Raw genomic sequence first — 24760 nt, forward strand, 5'->3', positions numbered from 1 at the left:
CCAAAATGAAATACTTGGATGCAATCTCAAAAACAACAGAATTATATCTGTTCGTTTCTAAGGCAAACTATTCAGTATCACAGTAATCCAAGTCTATGCCCCAACCAGTAACGCTGAAGAAGCTGAAGTTGACCAGTTCTATGAAGACCTACAAGACCTTCTAGAACTAACACCCAAAAAAGATGTCCTTTTCATTATAGGGGACTGGAATGCAAAAGTAGGAAGTCAAGAGATACCTGGAGTAACAGGCAGATTTGGCCTTGGAGTACAGAACAAAGCAGGGCAAAGGCTAATAGAGTTTTGTCAAGAGAATGCACTGGTCATAGCAAACACCCTCTTCCAACAACACAAGAGAAGACTCTACACATGGACATCACCAGATGGTTAATACCAAAATCAGACTGATACATTCTTTGCAGCCAAAGATGGAGAAGCTCTATACAGTCAGCAAAAACAAGACCAGGAGCTGACTGTGGCTCAGATCATGAACTCCTTATTGCCAAATTGAGACTGAAATTGAAGAAAGTAGGGAAAACCACTAGACCATTCAGGTATGACCTAAATCAAATCCCTTATGATTATACAGTAGAAATGAAAAATAGATTCAAGGGATTAAATCTGATAGAGTGCCTGAAGAACTACTGATGTAGGTTCATGACATTGTATAGGAGGCAGTGATCAAGACCATCCCCAAGAAAAAGAAATGCAAAAAGGCAAAATGGTTGTCTGAGGAGCCCTTACAAATAGCTGAGAAAAGAAAAAAGGCAAAACGAAAAAGGAAAGATATACCCATGTGAATGCAGAGTTCCAAAGAATAGCAAGGAGAGATAAGGAGGCCTTCCTCAGTGATCAATGCAAAGAAATAGAGGAAAACAGTTGAATGGGAAAGTCTAGAGATCTCTTCAAGAAAATTAGAGATACCAAGGGAACATTTCATGCAAAGATGGGCTCAATAAAGGATAGAAATGGTATGGACCTAACAGAAGCAGAAGATATTAAGAAGAGGTGGCAAGAATACACACAAGAACTGTACAAAAAAGATCTTCACGACCCAGATAATCACGATGATGTGATCACTCATCTAGAGCCAGACATCCTGGAATGTGAAGTCAAGTGGGCCTTAGGAAGCACCACTATGAACAAAGCTAGTGGAGGTGATGGAATTCCAGTTGAGCTATTTCAACTCCTAAAGGATGATGCTGTGAAAGTGCTGCCCTCAATATGCCAGCAAATTTGGAATACTCAGCAGTGGCCACAGGACTGGAAAAGGTCAGTTTTCATTCCAGTCCCAAAAAGAGGCAATGCCAAAGAATGTTCAAACTACTGCACAGTTGCACTCATCTCACACGCTAGTAAAGTAATGCTCAAAATTCTCCAAGCCAGGCTTCAACAGTACATGAACCATAAACTTCCAGATGTTCAAGCTGGGTTTACAAAAGGCAGAGGAACCAGAGATCAAATTGCAAACATCTGTTGGATCATAGAAAAAGCAAGAGAGTTCCAGAAAAACATCTACTTCTGCTTATTGACTATGCCAAAGCCTTTGACTGTGTGGATCATGAACATCTTGGAAAATTCTTCAAGGGATGGAAATACCAGACCACCTGACCTGCCTCTTGAGAAATCTGTATGCAGGTCAGGAAGCAACAGTTACAACTGGACATGGAACAACAGACTGGTTCCAAATAGGAAAAGGAGTACATCAAGGCTGTATATTGTCACCCTGCTTATTTAACTTATATGTAGAGTACATCATGAGAAACGCCAGGCTGGATGAAGCACAAGCAGGAATCAAGATTTCTGAGAGAAATATCCATAACCTCAGATATGCAGATGATACCACCCTATGGCAGAAAGTAAAGAAGAACTAAAGAGCCTCTTGATGAAAGTGAAAGAGGAGAGTGAAAAAGTTGGCTTAAAGTTCAACATTCAGAAAACAAAGATCATGGCATCTGCCTCCATCACTTCATGGCAAATAGATGAGGAAACGATGGAAACAGTGAGAGACTGTATTTTTTTTTTGCAGTTCCAAAATCACTGCAAATGGTGATTGCAGCCATGAAATTAAAAGAAACTTGCTCCTTGGAAGAAAAGCTATGACCAACCTAGACAACATATTAAAAAGCAGAAACGTTACTTTGTCAATAAACGTCCATCTAGTAAAGCTATGGTTTTTCTGGTAGTCATGTATGGATGTGAGAGTTGGACTACAAGGAAAGCTGAGCACCAAAGAATTGATGCTTTTGAACTGTGGTGTTGAAGACTGGTAGAGTCCCTTGGATTGCAAGGAGATCCAACCAGTCCATCCTAAAGGAAATGAGTCCTGAATATTCATTGGAGGGACTGATGTTGAAGCAGAAACTCCAGTACTTTGGCCACCTGATGTGAAGAGCTGACTCATTTGAGAAAACCCTGATGCTGGGAAAGGTTGAAGGTGGGAGGTAAAGGGCACGACAGAGGATGAGACGGTCCATCAGCGTCTCAATGGACATAAATTTGAGTAAGCTCCGGGAGTTGGGGATGGACAGGGAAGCCTGGCATGCTGCAGTCCATGTAGTCACAAAAGTCAGACATGACTGAGTAACTAAACTGGACTGAAGCACATTCACATTCATTTCTTCACCAGTATTCAGCTTCAGAACTTTTTCATTTTCCCATACTGAAACTCCACAGTCATTAAACAAGTCCCCATTCTCTCCCAGTACCCAGTTCCAGGTAACCACTATTCTATTTTCTGTCTTTATGAATTTGTTCTAAGTACTTCATATCAGTGAAATAATATTTTTCCGCTTGCATTTGGCTTATTTCACTTTGCATGGTGTTTTAAAGATTCATTCATGTTGTAGCATGTATCAGAATTTCATTCCCTTTTAAGGCTGCATAGTACGAAGTGACTTATTTTGAGTTTGCTGATGCTTTTGTGTTTCTTTATTGACTTTCTTCAAATAAATCACCCTGTATAACAAAGGTAACTGAGTATTAAGGTTTGGCTCAGTATCCCCCAAATGCCTTCTTATAATAATATTCTACTTGCTAGAGATAGCGGATACCTTTTGTATTTTTCAGCTATAACTTTAAATTTGGGGTTGGGGGACAGGATGGTGTACACTGGATTGATTGAAGGTAGGAGTTGAGTCTTCACCGTGGCTCACTGAGTTGCTGAATGTATTTGTACAAATCAGTTCTTTGAATTTTCTAAGGGTCCTTCTGACTCTAAATTGCATAAATATATGATTTGCCTTTCTGAATATACTAGTAGATAAAAATGTAGATATTTAATAAAGTTCATAGAATGTGTGTGTATTTTTTCTCCCTGTGCTTTTTTGTTTTATTAATTTAACTTTTATTTTTTAACTTGTATTTTACATTGAAGTATATAATTGATCAACAGTGTTGTGTCAGTTTCAAGTGTATAGCAAAGTGATTCACTTATGCATATATATGCATCTATTCTTTTTCAAATTCTTTTTCCATTTAGGTTAATATAGAACTTTTTTTTTATAAAATTGAAATGTGGTTGGTTTCCAATGTTGTGCCAATCTCTGCCATACAGCAGAATGACTCACTTATGTACATGTATGCATTCTTTTTTTCAGTTTTCTTTTCCTTTATGGTTTATCACAGAATATAGTTCCTGTGCTATACATGAGGTCCTTGTCATTTGTCCATTCTAAATGTAATAGTTTGCCTCTACCAACCCCAGACTTCCACTTCATCCCTTTCCCGCCCCACCTCTCCTTTGGCAACCCCAAGTCTGTTCTCTGTGTCTGTGAGTCTTTCTGTTTTGTTGATGTGTTCATTTGTGACATACTTTAGATTCCACATGTAAGTGATACCAGCGTGACTCCTAAAAAGCAAATGATTGGTTTGCCAGCCAACCATTTATGACCTTTGCTAGTTAAGGAAAAAACCTTTGACCTCTTCTCATAAATACAGAAAGTTTTACTACTGAACATGAAATATGTTTAAAATCTAATATTCTATATTTCAGGATAATTGTATTTTTATGTCTATTTGCTGAGACTTGGCGTGTTTTGAAAAAATCAAGATGCTATGCGTTGTTCTTCCCCCTATAATCAGCCTAGCGACTTTTCATTTTTATTTTAAAAGTTAATGTTATGAGCAGAAGAAATAGTGCTAATTCTTCATTATAAATATAAAAATTTCAAATGTTTCTAAATTTCATAATATAGAAAGTGACAACCTATTCTAACTGGTTCCCTAGATCACTATTGTATTTGTGTTATACATTCTCATTGATCTTGAGTTTTGTTCAGAACTTAGAACCACAAATTGCTCATTGCTTTGTAGGAGTGTGTGGATATAGTCAGGATGATACCACTGTTTTTACTACCTGAAAATTTGTGTACTGATAATCATACTTTATAGAGTTTTACTATATTTTTTAGTAATGCATATGCTGTGTTATATGACATGTGGCTTGATAAACAGTTTTTAATTGGCTTGTTCCTCCCAGGATTCTTTAGCATGAGCACAGTGAGGGCATAGTCTCCAGTGCCCTGAATACTACCGCGACAGAGCCATTCTTTTCCCTCAATAAAGGGCAAAGGCATAGAGTATATTGGGCTTCCCAGGTGGTTCAGGGGTCAGGAATCTGCCTGTCAAGCAGGAGACTGAGATTCGATCCCTGTGTTGGGAAGATCCCCTGGAGGAGAAAGTGGCAACCCGCTCCTGTATTCTTGCCTAGAGTGTCCCATGGACAGGGGAGCCTGGCAGGCTACAGTCCACGTGGTCGCAAAAGAGTTGGACATAATTTAGCAAGTAAATAGCAGCAGCATTGCTTTTGGATATAATGTAATTTGTGTAATTTAAACATACTTCAGAATGTTTTAAGTAATAAAAATGTAACTTTGAATGTGTAATGTGACTTAGATGAGTGGGCATAAAATGAAATGTGAAATGTAGTCATTTTCTTAAAAATGTGTTGGAAAACATGTCTCTAAAAAGTCATATATCCTAAATTGAGTTTCTTCAAGAATATTTGAGTTCCTGCCCTGAATCAAGCCTGTGCTCTGACAAGCCTACTTTCTGACAGGGAATTAGATTTGAAATAATGAGTTACATAATTACTTTAACAGGAATTTTGTGAGGGGCACAGAACAAATGCTGTAAGGATGTGAAGTCATCTGGGGACTTTTAAGATGATTCTCTTGAGGAAATGATATTTGAAATGAGCCATGTAAAGATTGTGCATGTGGGTGTGTGTGCTTAGTTGACTTTTTGCAATCCCAAGGACTGTAGCCCACCAGGGTCCTCTGTCCATGGGATTTCCCAGGCAGAATTACTTCAGTGGCTTGCCATTTCCTTCTCCAGGGGTCTTCCTGACCGAGGAATTGAAACTACATTAGCAGGCGGATTTTTTTTTTTTTTTTTTTTTTACTGCTGAGCCGCAAGGGAAGCCCAAATGCTCCATAAAATCATTGAAGGCTCTTTCCCACTTTTTGATTCGGTTGTTTGTTTTTCTGGCATTGAGTTGTATAAACTGCTTATATATTTTGGAAATTAATCCTTTGTTAGTTGTTTCATTGCTATTATTTTCTCCCATGCTGAGGATTGTTTTTTCACCTTGCTTATAGTTTCCTTTGCTGTAAAGCTTTTAGGTTTAATCAGGTCCCACTTGTTTACTTTTATTTCCATTACTCTAGGAGGTGGGTCATAGAGGCTCTTGCTTAGATTTATGTCAAGTGTTCTGCCTATATTTTCCTCTAAGAATTTTATAGTTTCTGGTCTTGCATTTAGGTCTTTAATCCATTTTGAGTATATCTTTGTGTATGGTGTTAGGAAGTGTTCTAATTTCATTCTTTTACATGTAATTGTCCAGTTTTCCCAGCACCATTTATTAAAGAGGCTGTCTTTGCCCCATAGTATATTGTTGCCTCCTTTGTCAAAAATAAGGTACCCATTTTCTATCTTGTTCCATTGGTCTATATTTCTGTTTTTGTGCCAGTACCATACTGTCTTGATGACTGTAACTTTGTAGTATAATCTGAAGTCAGGAAGGTTGATTCCTCCAGCTCCATTCTTCTTTCTCAGGACTGCTGTGGCTATTCAGGGTCTTTTGTGTTTCCATATGAATTGTGAACTTTTTTGTTCTAGGTCTGTGAAAAATGCCATTGGTAGTTTGATAGGGATTGAGTTGAATCTGTAGATTGCATTTGGTAGTATAGTCATTTTCCCAGTCAAAAAGTGGGGGAAAGACTTAAACAGACATTTCTCCAAAGAAGATGTACAGATGGGTAACAAACACATGAAAAGATGTTCAAACATTGCTCATTATTAGAGAAATGCAAATCAAAACTACAATGAGATATCACCTCAGGCTGGTCAGAACGGCCATCATCAAAAAGTCTACAAACAATAAATGCTGGAGAGGGTGTGGAGAAAAGAGAATGCTCTTGCACTGTTGGTGGGAATGTAAATTGAGACAGCCACTATGAAAGACAGTATGGAGATTCCTTAAAAAAACTAGGAATAAAACCACCGTATGACTCAGCAATCCCACTCCTAGGCATTATACCCTCAGGAAAACAAAATTGAAAAAGACACGTGTTTCCCATTGTTTATTGCAGCACTATTTACAAAGCTAGAACATGGAAGCAACCTAGATGTCCATTGACGGATGAATGGATAAAGAAGTTGTATATATACACAATGGAATATTATTGAGCCGTAAAAAAGAATGCATTTGAGTCAGTTCTGATGAGGTAGATGAACCTAGAACCTATTATACAGAGTGAAAAGAGTCAGAAAGAGAAAGGTAAATATCGTATTCTAACATATATATACACAATCTAGAAAAATGGTACTGAAGAATATATTTACAGGGCAGCAATGGAGAAACAGACATAGAGAATAGACTTAAGGACATGGGAGAGGGGAGGAGAGGGTGAGATGTATGGAAAGAGTTTCATGGAAACTTACATGACCATATGTAAAATAGATAGCCAATGGGAATTTGCTGTATGGCTCAGGAAACTCAAACAGGGGCTCTGTATCAATCTAGAGGGATGGGATGGGGCAGGAGATGGGAGGGAGGTTCAACAGGGAGGGGATATATGTATACCTATGGCTGATTCATGTTGAGGTTTGAATGAAAACAGCAAACTTCTGTAAAGCAGGTCCTTCAATAAAAAAATAAATTAGAAAAAAAATCACTGAAGGCTAGTTCAGTGTAGTTTTGGCCACTGGCTAGTTTCACAGCCGTTAGTATTATAGGATGAATAAGCTTTGGTTTTCCTTTTTGTTTTGAACTTTCCTTTAAAGTTTTTATTAGTGACATTTCAAATATATAAAACAAAAAGTAGTGTAATAAATTCAATATCCTCATCACCCACTTTTTTTTTAGGTTAATTTGTGCTTTTATTTGCCAGCATAGTTAAACTACAGTGGTCTACAAACTCTTTTGATCTAAAAAGTAGATTTCACAACGCAATGCACAAGCGCACATACATATATAATATATATATGTAAAAGTGAAGCAAAACTCTGTCAAAATTATCCACCTAGAGTATTAATTCTTTTTTAAGACTTTTTTTTTAACTAAGGATGAACTGCGCTGATGCATGTAATCACCCCAGTTCATGTTAGAGTTCACTTTAATTAAGTGTGACTACACCTTTTTTTTAAATACACCTACTTTTAATAATTGTGAAGATAATTACTAAGTTTGTTTTACTTATATCTCCACCTATTCCTCTATCCCCTAGATTATTTTGAAGCGAATTCCAGGTGACAAATTTCATCTGTAAATATCTCAATGTGTATTTCTAAGAGATAAGAAAAATTACCAAAAACAAACCTCAAAAATGTTGATGTCTCAGTATTATCAAGCATTTGTGTTATATCAGTATTTTCATTTCCTGATTTTCTTATAAACTAAAAAAAAAAATTTTTTTACTTTGTTTTAATCAGAATCCAAATAAGATCTGTATCTTTGTAATTAATTGCTGTATCTTTTAGGTCTTTAATTAGGTTCTCTTCCATATCTTCTTTAAAATGTTTTTTTTTCCAACTCCAAAATGTTTACTTCTAATTTCCCACAATCTACATTTTTGCTGGTGTGTTTCTGTCGTAATGTTTAATTTAACATTTTTCTTTGTCCTTTATATTTTTTCTGCAAATTGTTGATTACATTTAAAACATTCGTTCTCAATGTGCTAGGTATTGTTGGCGTCTAGTGGGTAGAGGTCAGTGATGTTGCTCAACATGATACAATGCATAGGAGGCCCCCACAGCAGAGTTATTCAGCTTCAAATGTCACTGTTGAGTGCAGAGGTTTAGAAACTCTGATCTATTAGAGACTTGGTCAGATTCAGTTTCAATTAGTTTTCATCCAGTCTCTTTCTTTCTGTGATATTTAGGGACTGTTGATTATTATTTAGATCCATTAATGTGTTAAGAGTTTACAAAAGGGTAATATTCTATCATGGGCTTCCCTGGTGGTTCAGTGGTAAAGAATCCAGCTGCCAGTGCAGGAGACGCAGGTTCAGTCCCTGAGTCAGCAAGATTCCCTGGAGAGGGAAATGGCAACGCACTCCAGTATGCTTACCTGAAAAAGTCTATGGACAGAGGAGCCTGGTGGGCTGCAGTCCATGGAGTCACAAGAGCTGGACACGGCTTAGCGACTACACCACCACCAACCAATATTCTATCATTCCTTCTTTCTTTATTATCTGGAATACCACTACAGAGAAACTTCCCTTCATCAGTTATTTGGTTGCCCTGAGCTATAGTTCATACTGCAAAGGCAGGTTACCAGCTGATGATATTTTATATTTTATTCTAGGTTGATCTCCTATCAAGAGTTTTTGGCATTTGAATCTGTATTATGTGCTCCAGATTCCATGTTCATAGTGGCTTTCCAATTGTTTGACAAGAGTGGAAATGGAGAGGTGACATTTGGTAAGAAAAAAAAAAGATTATATAGTTAAGTGAAGTTAGTGAGGCTGGTTCAATCTTTAATTGCTAAATTTAGTAACTGCATACAGATTGCTGCTTATTTAAGAGCTAGTCAGAAAATGAAGTTTTAATTTCCTAAAAGAATTTATGTAGATAAAATTAAAATGGTTTTATTTTCTTTAAAGCATTGAACTATTGCCAAAAAAAATTGAGGAAGGTAGGAATGTTGTTGCTTCAACTCATTGCCTGTCTGACACTTTCACATTCCTAAAGTTGGTGGTATAAAATTACCTTGTTCTGGGCCAGCCTGGGATAGATTTTTTATGAAACAGACTGAACAACATGGAGTAATCATCTCGTTCTTTAAGGGGTTTCAGGGTAGAGAATTCAGAGCTTCTCTGGAGCCTCTTTGGAAAATTGCTTCGGTGTCATTTTAACGCCCAAGAATGGAACTGAAGGAAGGAGTTAAGGCAGGAATAGTTAGCATTCTCTGAAGCCCCATTTAAAATTTTTGATTTTAGAAAAGAAGGCTAGAATATTAAAGTTGCCTTCTGAAAGGGGTGTAGAAATCCATTTAAATCATTTGGTAGGCACATCACTGAGCACACTGTAGATGTCTCAAAAGTGTACAAACTAGGATTTCTATATATAGCTATATATTCGTTTTTTAAAAGAGGCTTACTTCCAGGAATTAGTATGTGCTTAGTCAAAGTATCAGCTAATTTTTCCTGCAATAGGCTTTTCAATTAAAAAGTAGTGTTTTGAAGGACCTAGAGCACTCCTCCCTTTTTTTTTTTTAATATTTGAATTTTTTTTCATTGTGGTAAACAGTACCTAACACTAACCTTAGCATCTTAACCATTTGTGAGCGTACAGTTCGGTAGTGTTGAGTATATTCACATTGTCATGAAACACATCTCCAGAACTTTTTCATCTTGTAAAACTGAACTTGAGCCCGTTTAGCGGTGTACAGTGTGAATTGGCATCAGTTTGTGGTAGAGAGACTCCTGAAAATCTGGCTTCCCCTGAGCCACGGTGCTAAATACTTATTCACTGTAGTGTTTGTTAGAAGACAAACATCCTCTTGTTAAACCCAAAGGGAAAAGTATCACTGCTGTGGTGAGAACGGTGAGAAAGTACAGGCATTGGAAAGGGCTAGTCTAGCTTTTCCTGTCACCTTCGTGGGCATATGTTCTAGCATGGCATTAATTGATTTCTTCTGCCCACTGACCCAGTCGTCTTCTGTGTAAGAACATTTTCCCAAATAAATACCTACGCAGAGCTGTTTAGGTTTTTGCGTTTATCTTGACATTCTCTCTTTGGAGCAAGCCCTGGCCTTTTCTGCCTCCTAAAGAATGTTGACTTTCCTCAGAAAAGCCTAAATTTTATAGTTTAAAACATAAATACTTTATCATTTCATCATTCAGCATTAACTTTGTACTTCTAAGAATGCTGCATTTTTTATTTTCAATAGTTATCACACATGTTCGTATGCCTTACTTCTAAATATGGTGCACAGATGCTTGGGAAATCACTTGATACAAATAGCTGTATTAGTGACAGTATGCCCATACTTCTATACTGTGTTCTTGCTTAAAAATTAGATTTCCCAAAGCCAAATTCTAACTTACTTTGTCCCTTTTACCTTGGTATTATGATTCTTTGATTGCCTTTTCCAATTTCTATTTTAAAAAAATAAGTCAGTCAAGTCAGTTTATTCAACAGACTAACAATAGAGACTCATGCCATTGTTGATTAGTGGATTAAAATGTGTAGGAAGTAGCTGAATGGTTTATACACACCATATTATTTCATGCAAATGAAAGCTTATAGTTATTAGACTCCAGCTTTAGCATTTTATAGATCTTTTGTTTTTCCCCTCATACTGATTTATGAGTTAAGACTTCAAGAAAATGCAAATAGAATTAAAAGCAAAATGTATCAGTCTTAGTTTTTATAGCACCTGGTGTAAACGGAACATGTAATTCCTCCAGATCCTTCAGTCTACTGCTCCATATTAGAGTTGGGAAAATTCTTACAGAATAAGATGAATTTGAACTCCCTTTTGATGTTGTTCCTGTGATCCCTGGCCAACTGGATGGTTCTCTTGATGGTGTTCACCTAAATCCTGGGGACCTGGACCATTCTCTTCCCTAATGTTGAGGATTCATTTTTAGACAAACCTTCTTAACCATAATGAAAATAATCATAAGGAAGGAGAGAAGAAAGCACTGAAACCGTTACAAATGCCATTTAACAAGATTTCTAAGGCCCACTCATTTCAGGCTGTATTCAACTACAGAATTTCAGCATAAGGAAATAATTAACCTGGAGTTAATTTTAATAGAATTTTGGATCTGTGATAAAGGTCAGTTTTCATGTTTACACTCACTTAATAAAGAGAATTATGCTTATATCTTTACAAATGTATGTTTAGGTAGAAAGAAAATTTAGATCCATTCTAACTCAGTCCTTTTCACCTGATGGACTTATGTTTTCTAGTTTGGAGCTTATTTAAAGTATAGTTTTTTCTTGTGCACATCAGGAGAGAAAGCCAGGAGAGAATATTGGATGCAAAATATAATGGAATAGGGAAAAACTATTATGCCATCAGTATTATCTGTATCTCATGGACTCTGATGATTTATGTGTACATCTATATATATTGTTCTCATCTATGCTTTTGTTTTTTTAGATATGGCTTTTATACACATCAAATTGTGTACTTAAATTGTATACATCTTTGCAAGTATTTATATATATAGCAGTACTGAAAAACATTTACTTGAATGCTGGGCAAGTGTTTTTTTTAAAGATGCCTTTGCTGTAGGGGAGAGGACTTAGATCAAGATGTTGATAATCCATTTCAGGATGCACAAGCTCAGGAGAGGGTTCTGAAGTTTTTAAAAGAATGAATAACATCATTAGTTGTTTCTTTGGTGTTCTTTCAGTGAAACCTCTAATGCATGCTGTGGATGATTACTTAATGGCTTGTATATCTGTTTCTGCCTGGTGGCATGAGCCTTCTACGGGCCATTGCATGACTGGTGTGTGCTAGATATAGTGTAAACTTGCCTTGCTGTCACTGTCATCCACTAGCGTACTGGGTGTGTGCTCGATAGCATTGGATTGAGGTAACCAAGATAACCAGCGCTTCTACACTGTGTTGTCAATAGTTGCCATACCTTTGTCCTAAGTTAAAAAAAAAAAAAAAAAGAAACCTATTGCTCTAACAAGGATTCTAAAAAACCCAACAATACTCTTACCTATTAACTAATAAATGAATATAAAACATGTTATGTATTCTAAATTTCCTATTAAAAATCTCATCAATATTGTGTTCTAAAAGTGTTTGCCTAGGAATGGGAACTGTTACAAGGAAACTTTTCCAGGGGCATATCTTCATCCCCTGACTGTAGAACTCTCAAGAAGTAGGGTTTCCTTTTAATTTTATGCTGTTTGACCACCAATATGTATAGCAAATAAATACGTGTTCCATTTGTGCCTCTAAAATACTCTTTTTCCATAAAGGGCATAATAATCAGATTGGAGTGTTTCAGGCATGACTGCTGCTATGGTTAAAAGGTTTAGGAGATGGAAGTCTAGATATGAAAAATGTCGTATCCTCTGTCAGTGGGAACAAAGCTATAGACATGGTATAATATGAAATCCTAATTGTAATAAATACCTCGTTTAACTTGGTAAGAATGAGAGCTTCACTTGGGTGTTCAAATTAAATCAGTAAGAATTTTTGAGACTCAGATATTACAGAGAAGGTCACATTAATACTCCAGACTGCTAGAGTAGCTTAGAGTTTGAGGTAAAAAAAGGACATGGTATCACTTGTTTTTATGCCATTTGGTGATAGATTGTTGAAGCATCTACCTTCTATAGTAATAGATGCTCTTTAAATGTAAACTCATTTTTCCTGAGAAATGGACCTTTACATATATTTGGCAGCAGGACTACTGTGTGGACTGATTGTACAGTAGTCCCTTTTGGAGGTAGGTAAAAGGGTTAATAGAAATACTTCTCCCTCAGTAAAACAGAGAAGGTCACCCCAGAAATTAACAAGCCACCTGAAGTAGGACTTAGAAGTCTGGCTTGACATGCTGTGTTGGCTGGGACTTCTACAAGCTCCTGTTGTTGATCTTTTTATTGTTGTTGTTTGTTTTCCTTTGTTTTCTTTTTCAGTCTCTTAGTTGTTCCTCTTCTTTCCCCTCAAGTTTTCCTTCTCTGAGAAACTCTTCCACAAGTCTTGCCATTGTTTTTGTTCAGTTATACACAAGGATATTCATTGTTCATGGTGGGAGTCCTTTTAAAAGCCTCTCTGACTTCACTTTAAGAACTGTGCAGGTGAAACTCAGCTGTTGAGGACTCTCTTTTTTCCCCTCTGACAATAAAAATGTTTGCTCTCAAGCCTATAAGCTGGAAGCAGTGGTTCCTGCTGGGCTGGAATCCTTGGAATCAGGATGTCGTTGGGCTGATGGTAGGTGGGCTGTGTCACAGGGCTGATGGCTTGTATACCTACAGGAGGAGTTCTCTGGCCACACCGTTGGTACAGCAGCTCCTTCCAGGCTCATTCATGGAACAGGCATGGTGGCAGTCTTGGAGAAGAGTGCCAGCCCCGGTCAGAGGTAATTTTGTACTGCAGAAAGGTGAACAAGACCAGTAGGAAGCTCCCATAAGGACCAGGGGAGGGATGAGGGTGGATAAGATGGGGAGACGCAGTGTGGGCTGCTGGGGAAATTAAAACCTCTGTTAAGACATATTTACCTAATATATATGCTTCAGTGTATTTCATTTAGTCCAATCATCATAAGTGACTGATACAGCTAAATTGACTAATGTTATAGGTCTGTGAACATTTTTACTTAATCACAGTTGTCACCATTTACCTGCCCTCCTGACAAATCATTGTGCTCCTCTCCTTTAAGCAAAGAGAACATGATAGGCTACTTTTATATTTGACCCTGTTTCCCATTTCAAAGGAATTATAAACCATCTCTTTTATAAGCCCATGCTCCGCAGGAAGTGAAAAAGTGGTCTTTTGTTTTCTGTATGTCAGAAAACAAATGGATTCCTATTTCCCTTAGCAATGCCAACCTGATATAAAACACTCGATCATGATCCTGTTGCCAATAAGTTGTGACTCTCTTACCGCTTTCATCCAAGCCAGAACTGTGGCCACTGAAATAGCACTGCTTAGAGAGCTAAAGACCTTTGTTTGCCACTGGAAAGACGGGATTCTCTCTGGGGAGAAACTTACTATGTAGTTTCAGTTGGATACATTGGGTGTTTTTGAGATTATTGGTGCCCCCTTTCATGTCATACAGAGCCTGATAAAACTGCATAAGAGGAGGTCATTAGTGCTTTGGGCTATTGCCTCAGTATTAAGCTCTCCAGTTCTGGAGCTTTTGTATAACTTTTTTTTTTTTTGATAAGCATATCCTGGTAAAAGTAAAGTGGTAATTATGAATTTGACTTTAAAACAGTAGTTGTACTAATTATTTCTCTAAGCTTCCTGATTTAGCCTTAGGGAGTTGGTAGTGGAAACAGTGGAGAAGGAAATGGCACCCCACTCCAGTACTCTTGCCTGGAGAATCCCATGGACGGAGAAGCCTGGTAGGCTGTAGTCCATGGGGTCGCACAGAGTCAGACACGACTGAAGCGACTTAGCAGCAGCAGCAGCAGTGGAAATAATAACAGAAAGGAAGTGGCATACATCAAGAGATGCCAGAGTAGGTTTGAAAGTTTGCAACCTGTGACATGGCTAAAATAATTAAAAGTGTCTGGGCATAGTTAATAAACCATAGCACATAATAATGGTCATAATAAAACCATGTACAAAACTGTCAACTGACCACTTTGGGAAAAGTGGGAAATGTTTAAACAAATATTCATGGAAAATGACACTTCTATATTTGGAGAATTAATATGAGTAATTTAAGCCATCAGCTTAATTGTTTCAAAGGTACTGTAAGATCTTATTTAAAGGTTGCTAAGAAGTTTACTAAATAGGATTTTAGTTAAAAGTTTTTATTATAGTGCTATTTTTTTCTGAATGTAAATTACACATTGTAATTTTGGTTTATAAATGTCCTTTTTGTGATAGAAAAAGAAATTTTTATGGTTCATTAAATTTTCATAAGTTTGAAAGATTTTGAGTCTGGTTTTATTTGATATAGTTTCACATGAGATTCTGGTATTTTCCAGTCATACAAAGGGAATTCAGTTTTATTCTGCTATTGTATAAAACTTACTTAGGTAGCAGTAAGTATATTTCTTATCAAGCACTTGAGTTTTGAGAGTTGTGACCTTTAAATAAAGGTTATAAAATAACTTATTCCTTTTAATAATTTCTCTTAATGTAATTAAGTTATCCTAATATGTTTTCCATCAATTTCTTCCTATTCCCTTAGTTTAATACTTAAAATAAGAAAACCAATTAATTTGGAAAGAGAAGCAGGTAGGAGAATCCTAAAAAAAAAAATCTTTGCTAAACTGCCTTAATATTTTTAGCTCAAAAGAGTTTTCTGCCATCCTTGTTATTTTAATAATTTTGTAAACTTTAATATATTTGACAACTTGTTGAAGTCTCACATAGAGTTGAGGGTAATCCTCTGTGTTGCTTAGAATCCCATAACTTGCTAGTGCATTAATTCTTTGCTTTCAGAAACTGAAGCTCACATCTTTGATTTGTGTTTATGGAAGATGAAAATAATTGACATGATTTGAAAACTCTGAAATACTGTTGCTATTTAGGCCAGAAATAGATGCTACATTCCATTTGAAAGAAAAGATGAGAATCCCATCTCCCCAGTGACATCCAATGCCGCCTTCCAACTGACCGATCGCTGTGACCTATTCAGAGCTGTCGTGTTGAGTCCAGACTGGTAGGATTTCCAGTTCAGGATTCTTACACTTCCCCTACTTCCCCACCATAGCAATGCTTTTATCAAGAAAAAGTATGTTAAAGCTAAAGGGAATCCATTAAACCATTTACAATGTGAGATTTATATCTGTTTAGAGAATTTTCAGAAATTAGATAAAATAGCGTAGTTGGAGATTATAAAACATTAAGCTTATATTTACTAATTCTTAATATAATTGATAGCTATAGATAGTAAAACCCTTTCACTAATATAATTGGCTTAAATTTGAAAATAATTTTGTTCTTAAGACATCAGTAAAAGAGGCTTCCTGCTTTCTTAACTTTGTTAATGATTTTTTTTTTTTTTTTTTTGGCATGAGCTTCTAAATTAGTCTATCCAGTCTATGCTTGTTAAAGTACCAGTCATTTGTGAATTGACTTTTCTAGTAAGTGTAGAACTCTGTAAGAAAGTGAATGCCATTGTCAGTGCATGAAGACAAGCTGTCAGAGGGTTTTGGTTGTATATTACATGGTGTGACTGGTTCCTATCTAAAAGTTAGTATACTGTGTTTAGTCCTTCTTTATTTAAAAGTGAATCACTAATTTCACTTATCTTAAAATATTTTAATAGCTGAGACTAATAATCATGGTTTTTACGGGGATTTTGAAGCTTTGTGTCAAGACCATATTTTTGACAATATCAGAAGCTTTTAATAAGGTGCTTGCTGCTGAGCTAATGATATGCTTTGGGTAGTATTTCTTATACCTATCTTCAATAGATATATTCAGGCTAGTGTGAATGTAATAATCAAGCCTCAATCAAGCCATACTTAGTATGACAAATATTGCATTATACCGTAATTTAGGTATTCATGCTTCTGATAAAGGGCTTAATTCGACTCCTTGAGGAACCGGGAAAACACTATTGATTTTATACTGGAATGCAAAGTAGCAGCCATTTATAGTGCAAGATATAAATCACTAACTAATTAAAATTAAATCAAGAGAAATTAAGAATCTCATGGCCTTATATGTAATGGTACACAATCTTAACTGTAAAATTATATTTTGTATCAATTGTGTTCCTGTGCATGGGTTTCTGGGCACAAAAAATTTTGCAGCTAATCTTAATAGAAGCAGATAATATTGACTTTTAAAATTTCTCTTAATTTCTTTCTGTAGGAACATTGCAGTGGACTAAACTACTTATTCCAGATATAATTCATTTATTTTTATTTTCCTTTTCAAGAAAATGTCAAAGAAATTTTTGGACAGACTACTATTCATCATCATATCCCTTTTAATTGGGACTGTGAATTTATCCGGCTACATTTTGGGCATAATCGGAAGAAGCACCTTAACTACACAGAATTCACACAGTTTCTTCAGGTGAGCTTAGTTTTTCATAACCAGTGTAAATATATAACATTCCGTCTCCTTCCTTTTACTTTTATTAGGTTTATTACCAAGAAATGGCAATTCTCTGTGGAATTTTAACCTCATTTTTCATTTCCCACTCCCAGAGGCAACTTATTTAAATTCTTATAATTGTTTCTTTCCTTCAGTGTTTACTTTCATAGCTCTAAATAATAAACATTATTTAAATGTTTTGAAGTGCTGATACTGCAATTTTTAATTTTTCACTCTTAGATATTTTTAAAATTTAATTTGAACACCTGAAGATTGGCAACTAGCTCTTTCACCTTTCCCTCTCGGACACTTTCTGTCCCCGCCCTCCATATCATTATGTCATGATTCTGCTTAGATTATCACATTTGAATCACCACAATTTTGTCAACACCGTGCATGACTAAAATGATCACTTTTCTTAGAGACTCTAATTTTTATTGGTTCATTTTCTGTGTGTTAATGCTAATTCATTCTCAGACTCTGCCTCAGTTATTAAACCCTCATTTTTAATATGTTTAAAACAGAGCAAGTGTTTGATCAGTTTTGTTCTCTTGGAGCAATCCAGGAGCTTTCTTTTTAAAAAAAAATTTGAGGTAAAATTCACTTAACATTAAATTAGCCATGTGAAAGTGCACAGTTTAGTGGCATTTAGTACATTCACCAGCTCTAATTCCAAAACCTTTTCATTACGCCAGAAGAAAACCCTGTACCGAAGAAGCAGTCACACTCCATTCTTGCCTCTCCTTAGCTCGTGAAGCCACCAGTTTACTTTCTGTCTCTATGGAGTTACTTATTCTGGATATTTCATATAAATGGAATTATACAACGTGAATTCTTGTGTCTGGCTTTATCTTAGCATAGTGTTTTCAAGGATTACCAATGTGTAGCGGATATTAATACTTCATTCTTTTTGTGGCTGAATAATATTCCACTGTGTGGGTATATCGTATCTTGCCTATCTGTTCATTAGTCGATGGGCACTTACTTGGGTTCTCGCCTTTCGGCTGTTACAAATAGCGCTGCTGTGAACATTGGTGTACATGTATTTGAATACCTGTTTTCGAATCTTTTGACTATATCTTTAAGGTGTGGGATTATTGGATCATATGATAATTTTAACTTTTTGAGGAACTACCAGACAGTTTTCCACACCCCCTGCACCACTTTTCTGGAACTTTCTGATACCTGACTTTGTACTTATTACATAGCTATCAGCTTGTGATCTCCCTTCACCTTCATGCTGGGGAGTCCATTTGCCTTTCTGTTATGTTGAACCTTCCATTTGCTGGATTTCATCTCTTCATTTGCTATGATTTTTTTCCCTTCTTTTTACTTACTTACTGCAAGGGCTTCCTAAGGAAAGTAAAATAATTCTTTTGTGAGACTTTTTGTATCTGAAAACCTCTGCTCTATCATTACATTTAGTTTGGCCGGGTATAGAATTTTAGTAGGAATTTATTTTCTACCTAATTTGAAGATAAATCTCTTTTTTTTTCCTTCTAACATCCAGTGTTGCCACTGAGCAGTTAATTACCATTCTAATTTTTGGTTCTCTTTTGACATTTTGTTTCCCCCCACTCTAGAGGGTTTTAAGATTTTTTTATTTTCAGTGTTTTGAAATTTCATGATGATGTACCTTGATGTGAGTTTATTTTTATTCATTGTGTTGGACATTCAGGGGCTCTTTTAATTTGAAAGCTTGTGTACTTCAATTCTTGAAAAATAGTCTATTTTTTTTCTTGTCTTGAACTACTAAATATAATAACTGTATGATCCTTTAGTTCTCTTTTCTCTCCTGAATCTTCTATTAAGTTGTTTTTATTATATTTCTAACTTTCAGGAGTTCTTTTTGGTTTCCTAATATTCCTTTTAAAATACTATACTGTTCTTCTTTCATGAATGTACTATTTTCTCTCACTTCTCCAAAAATATTATAGACAGGTGTTTTGTTTTTAAATTTTCTTCTTCTTGCAATCTGCCTTTTTCCTTCAAGTTACTTTATTTCTTTTTGTTTGGATCTGTTTTTCATGTTAGTAGCTCTTCTTCCAAGTCTGATGATTCTGGGTCCTCTGCTCATACTAAAATTGGGATTGACGCTTATTGGGAGCTTTGGGTTCATGTACCTTACTGTAAAGTTCTCTGGGTGGGTGGTCTTATTGGGGTCCCTCTAGTTCAGGTCTTTTATTTTGGACAGGGGAATCAGAATAATCGTTTGGCTTCCCATTGAAGTCTTAGACCTGGGTTTTGACATTCTGGTTGCTGAGTAAGACAGGAGGGTTACAGGTCTCAGTATTCAGTGTGGAGATAGTATGTGTGCTCAGTCATGTCTGACTTTTTGCAGCCTTATGGACTGTAGCCTGCCAAACTCCTCTGTTCATGATCCAGATAAGAATACTGGAGTGGGTTGCCCGTTCCTCCTCCAGTGGAAGTGGGCTTTCGTTTATTTTCCTCCTTTCATTTGTGCCTTGTCTCTCTTAGTCCAGAGATCCTCTGTTAAAACTCACCTCATTGTCTGCCAGGGTTGGGAAAGGGCCAGAGCCCTGGCTCTGGTGGAGTATGGCAGGCAACTAACTGCTTTATAAATGAACTTCCATCCAAGCTTCCTATTCTCAGTGCCACCTTCACCATCACTCTAGGGGTACTGGTGCACCCAATGCATGAGTCTTTGGCAGATTCTGTTATGTACATTGGATTGCTTTCTTTGCTTTTCTAGTTTTCTTGGGCCTTCTAAGCCAGTTATCATTTGCCTCTTTGCACTCTAAACTTAAAAATGTAGTTGCTGTCTTCTTTTTTTGTTCTCTTTGTCTTTGAGCTTCTGTTTTGTTTTTCGTTCTTTACTGTGATTTTTGGTGAGGAATAGAGTTTTAAAAGAGCTAAATGTATGAATTCAGTCTCATTCAAAGCCACAGTATTTCTGAAGCTCTGCTATTTTTATCTCATAGATAGGTGAGATGAGATGCATTTCTAAGAACACAAGATCTTTAGCTTTAGTATAACTTCCTTTATTTACCCTTTCCCTCAGTTTCTTTTCCTGCCCTTTCAATCTAGAAGCAGATTTATTTTCTTTTATTTATTAGAATATTTTTATCTCTTTAGAATATCTTTATTTTATCTTTTATAAATCTGGAGTAGTTTTTTTTTTTTTTTTTCATTAGGGTGATCACATTATCTATTCTACCCAGATGTTTTGATTATACTACATAAATGAAGAGCTTATGTGCAGAACTTTTTTCCTTTAGTTGCTTCTTTTTGAAGGCCTTAATTTTAATTTTTTTAACTTTTTATTTTGAAAGATGTCTATATTAAAAAACAAACCATGTACCCATCAACCAGCTTCAACAATTATATATTGACCAGTTATTTATTTATTTATTTTTACCTATACTTTCTACTCTGTTCCCTACTTGAGAATTTAGAAGCCAATTCCATTTAATCTATAGCTACATATGTGATACTTCAAATACATATATCTTTAAAAGATACAAAAGAGTCCTTCAACTGTTGACCTGATAGAAAATAGAAAATCTATTCTTCTGACATTAGTCTTGCAATGAGGATTCTGCTTTGTCTTTAACATAAAGGTGCACATTTTCTTCAGTACTGTCATTAATAAGGCTTAATCATGCCCATAGTTGCCACTGGATATTTCTGAGAGGTTAAGATGCATGCATGGAGAAGACAAAGATATAACAAAGGCATAAATCGGGGGGAAAATAAGCAGGAGTGAGGAAGAGAAAGCCTGTATAAGATGGAGTAGATGTGTGTTTGCTCCTGATGCTGCTCAGGAATATACTTTCCTTGGGGAGTGCTTTCAACCATAATTTAAGGCTGAAATAGAGGTTTAAAATGCCTGCTTCATTTGAAGGATGATGTGGTTGGAACTGAGGTGATAAAAATATGAAGTGGGTTAGGGAGAAGGACTAAAGTAGAAGAGGAAAATATTTACAAATTGGAGATTGAACAACATGCTCCTAAATAATGGTTCATAGATGAAATCAAAAGGAAAGTAAAAAAATATCTTGAGACAAATGAAAATGGAAACACAGCAAAGCAAAGCATTCATTCTTTGGTGCTTAATAAAAGCAGTTCTAAGAGGGAAGGTTATAATGATAAACACCTACGTTACCAAAAAAAAAAAATCTCAGTCTACCTTTGTACTTCAAGGAGCTAGAAAGAGAATAAGCTCAAAGTCAGAAGGAATTAACAAAGATCAAAGCAGAAATAAATGAAATAGAGACTAGAAAGACAATAGGAAAGATCAATGAAACCAAAAATGGGTTTTTTAAAAAAGCAAAATTCACAAACATTTAGCTACACTAAGAAAAAAAGAAGACTCAAATAAAATCAGAAAGAGGAGACTGATTACAACTGATAAAGATCATAAGAAACTACTATAAACAGTTATACACCAACAAATGAGATAATCTAGAAGAAATGGATAAATTCCTAGAAACATACAACCTACCTCCATTTCATGAAGAAATGGAAAATCTAAACAGACCAGTTACTAACAAAGAGATTGAATTAGTAAATAAAAACCTCTCAATAAAGAAAAGTCCAGGACCAGATGGCTTCACTGTTGTTCAGTTGCTCAGTTGTGTTCGACTCTTTGTGACCCCATGGACTGCAACACACCAGGCTTCTCTGTCCTTCACCATCTCCCGGAGTTTGCTCAGATTCATGTCTATTGAGCTGATGATGCAATACAACCATCTCATCCTCTGTTGCTACCTTCTCCCCCTGCCCTCAATCTTTCCCAGAATCATGGTCTTTTCCAGTGAGTTGGCCCTTCACATCAGGTGGCCAAAATATTGGAGCTTCAGCTTTAGCATCAGTCCTTCCAGTGAATGTTCAGGGTTGATTTCCTTTAGGGTTGACTGGTTTGATCACCTTGCTGTCCAAAGGACCCTGAAGAGTCTCCCCTGACACCACTAGAGGAAATAATTCATTCTTTGGCACTTAGCCTTCCTTATGGCCCAACTCTCATATTGGTACATGCCTACAGGAAAAACCATAGCTTTGACTAGACGTACCTTTGTTGGCAAAGTGTTGTCTGTGCTTTTTAATATACTGTCTAGGTTTGTCATAGCTCTTCTTCCAAGGAGCAATCATCTTAATTCCATGGCTGCAGTCACAGTCTGCAGTGATTTTGGCTTCACTGATGAATACTGCCAAACATTTTAAAAAGAATTAATACCAATCCTTCTCAAAGTCTTCCAAAAAACAGAGGAGAGTGCACTTCTTCCAAATTCATTGTACAAGATCAGTATTACCCTGATACCAAAGCCAGATAAGGGCACTATAAGAAAAGAAAAGAACAGGTCAGTATCCTGATAAAGATAGATGGACATATTCTCAACAAAATATTAGCAAACTGAATTCAGTAGTAGACCAAAAGGATCATAATCAAGTGGAACTTACTCCTGAGATGTAAGGATGGTTCAACATATGCTAATCATTAAATATGATAGACCATATTAACAAAATGAAGGATTAAAAATCATGATCATTTCAGTATAGATGCAGAAAAAGCATTTGACAAAATTCAAGATCCTTTCATGATAAAAGCTCAGATGTAGATGGAATATACTGACATAGTAAAGGCTGTAGATGACAAGTCTACAGCTAACATCACAATAGTTAAAAGCTGAAAGCTTTTCCTCTAAGATCAGGAACAAGTCAAGGATGTCCACTATTATCACTGTTATTCAAAAGGTAATGGAAGGACTTCGCTGGTGATCCAGTGGTAAAGAATCTGCCTACCAATGCAGGGGACATGGGTTTGATTCTTGGTCCAGGATGATTCCGCATGCCACCAGGCAACTAGGCCCACAACTACTGAAACCGACATGCTCTAGAGCTGTGCTCCATGACAAGAGAAGGCACCACAATGAGAAGCCCAGAGACGCAACTCGAGGGTGGCCCCCACTCCCTGCAACTAGAGAAAGCCCGTGCATGGCAATGAAGACCAGTGTAGCCAAGAATAAATTTAAAAAATGTAAATTAAAAACAAGGGAATGGAAGTCCTAACCAGAGCAATTAGACAAGGAAAAGAAATAAAAGGCATCCAGGTTGGAAAGGAAAAATTAAAGTTGTCCTTGCTTGCAGAGGACATAATGTATGTAGACTACCCTAAAGATTTTATGCTTACACAAAATACTGTGCTGCGATTCATGGGGTCGCAAAGAGTCGGACACGACTGAGCGACTGAACTGAACTGAAAATACTGTTAGAACTAAAAATAATTTCAGGAAAATTATCAGATATAAAATTAGTGTGCAAAACAGAGTAGCATTTCTGTACACCAGCAACAAACTATTGAAAAGGTAAATTAAGAAGATTGTTTCATAATAATATGAAAAAGAAGGAAACCAGAGTAAATTTAACTAAATGAAAGATCTGGAAACTATAAGATGTTGATGAAAGACGTTGAAGACATAAATGAAAAGATTTTGTGTCCATGGATTGAGAATATTGTTAAAATATCCACAATACTCAAAACGATTTATGGATTCAGTGCAATCCCTGTCAAAATTCCAGCAGCGTTTTTCACAGAAATGGAAAAAAACAATCCTCAAATTTGTCTGGAACCACACACACACAAAAAACAAAACCCAAATCGCCAAATCTATCTTGAGAAAGAACAAAGCTGCAGGGATGACACTTCCTGAATTCAAACTATGTTGTGAAGGTATAGCATTCAAAACAGTATGCTGTTGTCATAAAACAGACCCATAGATCAATGGAGCAGAATAAAGAGCCCAGAAATAAAGCCGTGTATATATGGAGAAAGAGTTTAGTTCAGTTCAGTCGCTCAGTCGTGTCCGACTCTTGTGACCCCACGAACAACAGCACCCCCGGCCTCCCTGTTCATCACCAACTCCCGGAGTCCACCCAAACCCGTGTCCATTGTGTCAGTGATGCCATCCAACCATCTCATCCTCTGTTGTCCCCTTCTCCTGCCCTCAATCTTTCTTAGCATCAGGGTCTTTTCAAATGAGTCAGCTCTTCGCATCAGGTGGCCAAAGTATTGGAGTTTCAACTTCAACATCAGTCTCTTTAATAAATGGTGTTGGGGAAACGGGACTATCTTAAACCATACACAAAAGCCAACTCAAAATGGATTAAAAACTTGAATGTAAAACCTGAAACTTTAAACCCCTGGAAGAAAACATGGAGAGTAAACTCCTTGACATCCATCTTGGCAATGATTTTTTTGGATTTGACACCATAAGCAAAGGCAACAAAAGGAAAAATAAACATGTAGGACTACATGAAACTGAAAAGCTGCACAGCAAAGAAAACCAACAACCAAATAAAAAGCTATGGAATGGGAGTAAATATTTTCAAACTATATATCTGATAAAGAATTCATATCCAAAAAATACAAGGAACTCATTCAGCTCAGTAGCAGAGCAAAGCAAACACCCTCAAATGCAATTACAAAATGGACAAGGGACCAGAATAAACATTTTTTCAAAGAAGACATACAGATTGCCAACAGATAGATGAAAACTTGCTCAGCATTGTAATCAGGGAATTGTGAATCAAAACCAC

At 36.4% G+C, this 24760-nt stretch overlaps 1 protein-coding gene across 4 annotated transcripts in view; it reads left to right on the forward strand.

Annotated features, from left to right (window-relative positions):
* Positions 1-24760, forward strand: part of SLC25A12 (solute carrier family 25 member 12) — a 187193-nt gene that overhangs the window by 116211 nt on the left and 46222 nt on the right. For 3 of the 4 annotated variants that reach the window (XM_027557614.1, XM_027557598.1, XM_027557588.1), the window contains exons 4-5: positions 8807-8922; positions 17043-17182. In XM_027557614.1, coding sequence (XP_027413415.1) covers positions 8807-8922; positions 17043-17182 — 256 coding nt within the window. Of the gene's footprint in view, positions 1-8806; positions 8923-13452; positions 13557-17042; positions 17183-24760 lie in introns of all 4 variants that reach the window. The other variant, XM_027557607.1, reaches the window with a different exon arrangement.

Source organism: Bos indicus x Bos taurus, chromosome 2 (genome assembly GCF_003369695.1).
Source record: "Bos indicus x Bos taurus breed Angus x Brahman F1 hybrid chromosome 2, Bos_hybrid_MaternalHap_v2.0, whole genome shotgun sequence".
Classification (NCBI taxonomy): domain Eukaryota; kingdom Metazoa; phylum Chordata; class Mammalia; order Artiodactyla; family Bovidae; genus Bos; species Bos indicus x Bos taurus.